Below are 8,387 nucleotides of genomic sequence, written 5' to 3'. Positions count from 1 at the left end.
CTCTGGTGGTGACCTGATAACCGTCCTGGTGTTGGGCCCTGATGGCAATCTTTTTGGCGCTGAGGTCAATGATCAGCTGAATGGAACCTACTTGGTGAGCTACAGGCCACAGCTGGAAGGGGAGCACCTCATCTCTGTCATGGTGTGCAACCAGCATATTGAGAAAAGCCCTTTCAAGGTAAACGTAAAATCGGGCCGCTGCTACCTTGGTATTGGTCTCCCCACTCTCTCATTCGGTGGTGAAGGTGACCATGATGGGAAGCTTTGCCGTCCCTGGGGAGTCTGCGTGGACAGGGAAGGCTACATCATTGTGGCTGACAGGAGCAACAACCGTGTCCAGATCTTCAAGCCATGCGGGACTTTCCACCACAAGTTCGGCAGCCTGGGCTCCAGGCCTGGCCAGTTTGACCGACCCGCCGGGGTTGCTTGTGACAGCTCTCGCAGGATCGTGGTGGCAGATAAGGACAACCATCGTGTGCAAGTTTTCACCTTTGAGGGCCAGTTCCTCCTGAAATTTGGTGAGAAGGGGACCAAGAACGGTCAGTTCAACTACCCATGGGATGTCGCTGTCAACTCAGAGGGGAAGATCCTTGTCTCTGATACTCGCAATCACCGAGTCCAGCTGTTTGGGCCAGATGGGACGTTCCTGAACAAGTATGGATTCGAGGGCGCCCTCTGGAAGCACTTCGACTCCCCGCGAGGTGTGGCGTTCAGCCAAGATGGCTACCTGGTGGTCACTGACTTCAACAACCACCGCTTGCTCATCATCAAGCCAGACTGCCAGTCGGCACATTTTCTGGGCACAGAGGGCACGGGCAACGGGCAGTTCCTGCGGCCGCAGGGCGTGGCAGTCGATCAGGAGGGGCGCATCATTGTGGCTGACTCCAGGAACCACCGGGTGCAGATCTTTGAGCCCAATGGCAGCTTTTTATTCAAGTTTGGCAATCAAGGAAGCGGCTTCGGTCAAATGGATCGACCATCTGGTATAGCTGTCACACCCGATGGCACAATTGTTGTGGTGGATTTTGGTAATAACCGGATTTTAGCCTTCTGACCCGCCTGCAAACGAAATAAAACTGTCTCAGGGAAATCCTTTCAAGAAAAAGTATAAAGATATATATACGTAAACGTGTGTGTATATATGTGTGTGTATAAATATATATTACACACGTGTATATATGAGATACAACATTGCTGAGCACCTACCTCATTTTTTTTCTCCCAGCGAACAGATGTACTGTTGTCTGCAGAAATAGAGCCTGTGAAGAATAAACACAACATTTGGAAAAAAAATCTACCTCAAAACCTCTTCGAAGTTAGGGGTGTTAGTTACCCTGTTTTATTTTTCTGTACCTGCACAATGTTTTCATATTGACTTACCTCATATTCGAATTAGAGAAGCAACAGGACAGGGAACAGGACTGTCCCTGCTAAGAGAATGCATAAACATCTTTTGTGAAGAAGCCAAAAAGGGCTATAAACTTTGGAAACAAAATAACGAGAGAGAAAACATTGGAATATAATTTTTTTTTTAATTTTTTTAATTTTTTTGCTTGTTTGTTTAAAACACTTGCGTCCTCTTTAACCAAATTGTGTTGGATTTCTCTTTTACCTGAGCTGCTGCAACAGAGGGCGCCTTGTATATTTCTAATACCTCAACGTATTTCAAGACAAAATACCTCAGCATGCATATTCTACGGAGAGTTGTTACTTTTTTTTTTTTCCACTTGGAAGTACAGATACCTCAGCTGACGAGACGGTGTAATACTCTCTGTAATGTTTATTTTCTGTTGGAGCACAGCGAGTTCTTGGTCTGTGCATCGTCGATGTTAACCTCACTACCTTCTTTCCCGATGCTGTATTCATTTGACAAATTCCAGCCAGCGCGAGACATGCGTAGCATCGCAGGAAGGTTTTTACCTCTTCCACTCGAGTACCGTTCAGGGGATGAGTAGTAGTGTGAAAGGTATAGGACACCTGTACAGGTGGTTTGAAATGCAATAGGGTCAGAAATGGTCGTAACCGAGGCATTTCATGTGCAAGATTCAGACATTGCAATGCAGAGGATTCGTGTCGGAAACTGGTCAAACTAATGAGATGACTACGATAGGCTTTGCCATGGTTGACCACTGCACAATACATGGTTGTGTTAAATCTTTGTATTAACATTATTATCTCTACATCTTTAGTGCTGGAAGGGATGCACACTATACACCACTCAAACTGAAGGGGTGTGAAAGCTTGTGTGAAACCAAATTTAGCTCAGTAGAACTGGTATAATTTTAGTGTTTTTTTAGACATACACACGTCCAGGAAATGACCAGCATTTAAATCTTGAACATAAGGCTTGATCCCGTTCCGTAGTCTTGGGAGCAGTGCCTGTCTAGCTCCATCATTTCCAGCATGACATGACGGCATAAAGAGGAGTTGGCTGGTTCGGTTTTGCACATGCCTTGTGAAAAGGCTGATGTGCACATCGCATGTTAGATTCTACTTACAAACCTATAATCAAGAATAAGGAGTGGCCTTAGTTTTGCTCATATTCTGTTTTTTTTTTTTCTAATGTTTTGCAATCATAAAAGCAGCCGGAATGGGATAAAAATTTGTTTAGCTTAAATAAAGTACTGTAGCTTTTCTTAAGGCCCACCGTGTCTTCTCCAACCAAAGATACATTATGGTTAATCAATACAAAAAAACCATAAGTGCATAGATACTATGTTGTTTCCTAACCAAGATAGCCTACTGTAACTCTTTAAAGGTGCAATTCTTCATCAAGCCGTTTTTAGAAAAACACGTAAATTAGTACTTTTAAAACTAATGCATTTTCATTGTCCGTAGTTTCTGAAGGTTAATTTGTGTACCTGATGTGCAGATTTATTAACCGGTTACCAACCGTTAAACCGAAACCGTGATCACTAAACATTGTATATTACAGGTTACGTCTGCAAGATAATGTTTCCGTCTGAGAAATGTTATTTATCAACGTGTCTAGAAATACACATAATTCAATCCAGTTTTGCATTTAGTCAGTGTAAGAATTTCGGATGAAAATGCAGTGCGCAGTCTTGCTACGTACATTGACATTGTATAGATTGCACCACACCATTGCCAATGATGAATAAACCCACCCCTACCTTGTTTGTTTAATTAGATTTGCTTATGGGGTGTTTTACAGTATTTACAACTTAGTGGTGCAATACAAACGGCCTGTTTTTTTTTTTTTTACATAGGGTTGAAGCAGGGGGTCTCTGGAGTTGAATCCCATTCATTTCAGCTCTGGGGACCCCCTGCTTCCTGAGATACTTACCTCTGAAGTAGGTGCTGGTATAAGGTTTAATGCTCCTGCATCCCATGGGCCAATAGGAAGCCGCACCGGATGACGTTGCGGATTCCTATTGGCCCGCAGGATGCCAGAGCTTGAAAAGCAGCCATTACGTGAACCAAGCTAGCGAGCCAGAGTGGCTAACGGCACCCCCTATGGAGGCAAGTAGCTCGGGAAGCAGGGAGTCCCCAGAGCTGAAACTACTGGGATTCGGCTCCGGACACCCCCACCTGCTTCAATGCAATTGGAAAACATTTTTTTACAAAAATTAAGAAAATAAACGGCCGCTTGAATTGCACCTTTAACTGAGTCAGCATTTGATTTGCCCCTGTGACTTTTTATGACCGCTATTTTTTCCTTCCTCTCTCTGGCCCTCCTCCTCGTATCTCATCACAGGGATTTCATAGACACGTTTACAAGTCCTCCTGTCACTGATGGGGTTACCCAGACCTTTTTTCAGTATCCCAGTTTCCTCATTATCAAATATTTCAGTATGTTTGGGTACAAGAAGTTGGCAGTTCTTAAATCGCACAATAAACATTTTTTTTAGCTGATTTACCAAATAGTACAGCAAAAGCGTAAAAATAAAGGTGCAGTCCCACTTTGTTTTATTTGTAATGCTCGTGTATATGAATATATTTGTGTGTATATTTTTCTATATATACACACACAAAAACAAATATTTGTTTTCGCTTACGTTTTTCCTCTAAAATGAATGTTGCTTGTGTTTGGAAAGTCCTCAATTTTCTCTATTAATGACAAATTGATGTTTAAAATATCCTTTTTTTTTATAGCCTTTTAAATATGATTAGGTTGTTTTTTTGCATCCCCTTGGGACAGCTTTATAACTCTGATTCTTGTGACTCCCTGCCGCTTTATTTCTTCAGGGAGTTTGGCCCACATCAAATTGAAATAAAGGCCCAGATACAGAAGTTAACAAACCCAAATCCTTCCCACATTATCCCACTCATTATATTGTATGATATAGTAAGTGGGACTAAGGACATTGATTGATGTGACAAGACTCCAGTTTAATATACTGGTATAAGGTAATGTGATGTTAAACCCTTCTTACACGCCTAATGACTGCTAATATGCAATTGTTGCTTCATTATTTATTTTGTTAGATTTGAGCTTTTTAAACCGATTATCACAGAAGCAGAATGCACTGTAATATGGAGTATAATTTGCTACGTGCTATTTAAAAAGAGGCGTTTTATATCTTACCTTTATAAAAGCTGTTACAACTCATCTAAATTAGGAAACAAACGAGCATATTAGAAAAGGATGCTGTATAGCTGAGTGCTTTTACATTTTGGGAACTCCAGTCTGTTGTTAGGTGGGGCTGCACCTTTACCAGGTTGACCGGCTTTGATATGCAGCGGTACTGCTAGTAGACAGCAGTCAATACAAACTCTATTCATGTAGTATGATGAGTGTCTGAGCGCATGTGTATGAATACAGTGAATGTTTTGCCTTCCATAGATGTATATATTGCCCTTTTTTTTATATCTGTCCTTTCTGCAAAGAGTATTTGTAACTTGCAGATTCCAAGATGGCAAACAAATCTAGATACCAAAGATAACTTTTTTCTTTTTTTTTCTTCCCTTTTATTGCATTTTTAGCTTCCACCTGCACATCTGTATATCGTGAAAGCCCTTTCTTATCCTACAAATCCTACTGCCCATGTACACAGTCTGTAACCACCATATCTTCAGGCTGAGTTCGATTTTTCATTGCACGATTGCTGCCATTGACAGTGGAAGGGGCCCAGCTGTATTTCTAAGATGTTTGCTGCCAGATTTAATTCAACGCATCAGTCCACAATGCGCCATACGCCCTTATTAAAAAAAACTGTTTTAACGGCCAGCTCAGGCTGATGGGACTTACAGGGGAGATGCTGTTTTAAGGACTGAGGAAGTTTAATTTGTTTTGCAAATATTGTTAGATTGGCAATAGAATTTGTGGGGTGTTTTGAAGATGCGGAAAAGAAGAGTAGAAAAAAAAGATTTTGCTCCCATTTAAATGTCTTCGTAATCATGCTGGTCCTGGGTAAGTGTAGTTTTGTCTTTGTTTGTTCTATATCTTTTTAATGGACCAACATAGATGAATTTGGTTAGAAACAGAATTGCAAGTGTACAGGGATTTCAAATCATCACAGATACCTTCCTCCTGAGCTGTACACGTATGCAAGAGTAAGTGGATAGAGTGCACACCGTACCAGTAAAGTAGGCCAGACATGGGTGTTGGTGGAAGTGCTGGGTGCAACATACTGTAGGAACAGTTACTGCTACTATAGAAAGTCCACATGTTTAGAATGCTGCTGCACACCGTCTTAATAAAGGACAGGGAGTCCTGATGAAGGTGTGATGTAACACCAAAACGTTGACTTTGGAAAAGAAAAACAAATCTATTAAGACTGGTGTGCTGCACCATTCTCTCCATGTTCACTTATAGAAGAGACGACTGAGGTTTTGACAGCAATGTAGATGATATAATTTCACCAATGAAGAACTTTTATGTTGGTGCACTAAAAAGTATCAAAGCCTCCAACAAATCTACTCTGCCTCTCCTACAGAGAGTTGGACATATTGAAACAATCCGTACTGGGTCTGGCTGAATATTCTTTAATATTGGACGGGAACATTATCATCAGCTGACTATGGGAATTTGTTGGGTTTTTTTACGGTGGAAATCGTGCAAATCTAGTCTCGGCTAGTTTAAGGAGAGAAAAAAGGTGCGTGCAAACTCGCCAACACGTGTTGGAGTTGCAGTAAAATACCACCTTGTCTGGAAACTTGTTTCAGAAATTAAGATTTCCTTGTCGGTTATGTCATTATCAGAAGGCTGCAGCCATTCAGAAGTGGCAAAATCTCAGATTTGCAACATTACTCTTCAATGTTAACTGCTCACAAATTTAGTTGACATCATTGCTGATTTAAAACACAGAACTAAATGAGTTCACAACAAATAGGTGGCCGGGATACACAGGTGAATAATAATTTCGGGCAGTTTATTTTGTAGTCATTGCTTTATAGCTGGTTGTGGAGGATTGCCACACTATTGTTTTCTCAGCTAGGTCTGAGCTCCTAACTAGAGCACTCGTTTATTTTACTGCTTATTTAGGATGAGGTATTCATAACTACATGCAACGTAATCTAGCTCCTAAACATGAGTATAGAAACAAAGGCTCCTATGGTAGAGAAGGGCTAAAGCAAATTGAGGGTTTTCACTTGATTTGCAGAATTTTAGGGTAAGTGGAACTGCACCTTTTTATAGGTTGAATCAGCATTTTACCAGCAACAATTAACCGCTTCATTGCTCTAGGGTCCAGAAATGCATTGATTTCAAAAGCATTCAGCAGCCTTGTGAAGTAAAGTGAGTAAATCCCTCTAGACCCCTTTGCTCCCGGAGGGGTCTTAAAGAGCCGGGGGGGGGGAGGAGGGGGGGGTTGCTGGCAGCAGGAGGAGTGTAGTGGGATGGAGGCACTTGACCTATTTATGGTTCTTTGTCTAAAGACAAACTTGAGAGAGTCTTAGTCAAGTTGAAACTAACTTATTCTTCAGGATTTCATCCTGCAGTTATTCATGGTGTGTGTCTGTGTGTGTTTCTTTAAAAGATCACATTTTTTTTTTTTTTAGGATTGTTTGATTGTGGTGCCAAAGCTTTAGGGCGTCTTAACTGGTGCAAAACCAATAAATATTGGGGTATTTTTAAAAGGAAAGGGGTAACCATTGAAACAGTTTAGAACTGTTCAAAAACACTGGTGTTTGTGTGAGGAAAATGTTGATAGTTCTCCTTGCGTTGGTGTTTAAATGCAGTGGCGGTATTTTCTGACTTTAAACCCTTTGCTGCCATATTCGCTAAGCGGTTCTTTTCTACAAGGCGCATTTCTTCGCTAGATGACAGCTTACTCTCTGGGGCCGGAAGGTGCAGTGTGGAATAGCACTGCATTGTAAATAGGGGGGCCTGTATGTCTACCTCACTCTCTCTCCGTTTGTAACCGCGTCAGTGCCAGAGGTGCCTTCCTCGGACGTCACTGAACAAGTTATAGGACCTACCTCAGCTCTTTATAGCTACAGAACTCAAACTAAACCGTTCAGCTTTCCCAGTAAAGGTGAAACCGTGCCTGTCGCATCAACATTCTATGTCGAGACAATGGAACAGAAACAAATAGGGTGGAGTTGATATATATTTTTTTTTTAACTATTTTGTTTAATCCCTTACTGCTGGAGGGGATGGTGAGACTTTACTCTGCAGGTCTCTGGCAGCGAAAGGCTTATTATTATTATCCTTTGACTGCTTTTAGTGAATTGTATGTAAATAAGACCAAATTGTTTGTAGGTACTCAGGAAAATAACGAGTTGCATTTTTCAGTGAGAGTTCTTTGTGTCTGCTAGGTGTTATGCAAATTAAATGCTAACTTTAAGGTTTTTTTTTCTTCAGTATTATTGTAAATCTACTGTTGGGATATTGAGACCCCTGGCGGTTTTATTTGTAGAATTGCTATGTCCATTGGAGACCTTTAGGTCTTATTCTCTGCAAGAGATTTTTTTTCTTTAAATTCTCTGTATAATTTTATTTTTTTTGCATGCGTTCAAAAATAACTTGTTGGAAAATAAAATTTGGAGGGGTATAATTTTGTTACAAAACCACAAGGCTATGCCATGTGTGAAGGGATCAATATAAATGTATGACATTGTGATTGTATTTTACATTTTTGTGAACATGTTTTTTGTTGTTTTTTTTTTACCATGACCAGAGTTTGAAAGAGGCAGCATGCCCTCTCCCACGTACCATTAGTATACAGTGTGCGTTTGTGCACTCCAAGCAAATATAGTGAAACATTTTATATATTGTCAGGATGGAATCTACTGAAATGAATTCCGTCTATTTTTTTTATTTTTTACCCGCTCTCATTGGTTGAAATTTTTGACACACACACACACACACACACACACACACACACACACACACACACACACACACACACACACACACACACACACACACACACACACACACACACACACACACACACACACACCTAATTATGTATATAGAG

General features: G+C 40.9%; 1 protein-coding gene across 2 annotated transcripts in view; it reads left to right on the top strand.

Moving 5' to 3' along the window:
- The window catches only part of TRIM71 (tripartite motif containing 71), a 108,386-nt gene extending 106,835 nt beyond the window's left edge, over positions 1 to 1,551 (top strand). For both annotated transcript variants that reach the window (XM_075587046.1, XM_075587045.1), the window contains one exon: positions 1 to 1,551. This exon is cut by the window's left edge and continues 398 nt beyond it. In XM_075587046.1, the coding sequence (XP_075443161.1) occupies positions 1 to 1,054 (1,054 nt within the window). In that variant the 3' untranslated portion in view covers positions 1,055 to 1,551.
- The last annotated feature ends 6,836 nt before the right edge of the window (positions 1,552 to 8,387 follow it).

Source organism: Ascaphus truei, chromosome 2, assembly GCF_040206685.1.
Source record: "Ascaphus truei isolate aAscTru1 chromosome 2, aAscTru1.hap1, whole genome shotgun sequence".
In the NCBI taxonomy this organism is placed as follows: Eukaryota; Metazoa; Chordata; class Amphibia; order Anura; family Ascaphidae; genus Ascaphus; species Ascaphus truei.
Note: the sequence above shows the minus strand (reverse complement) of the source record. Positions and strands in the feature narration are given on the sequence as shown.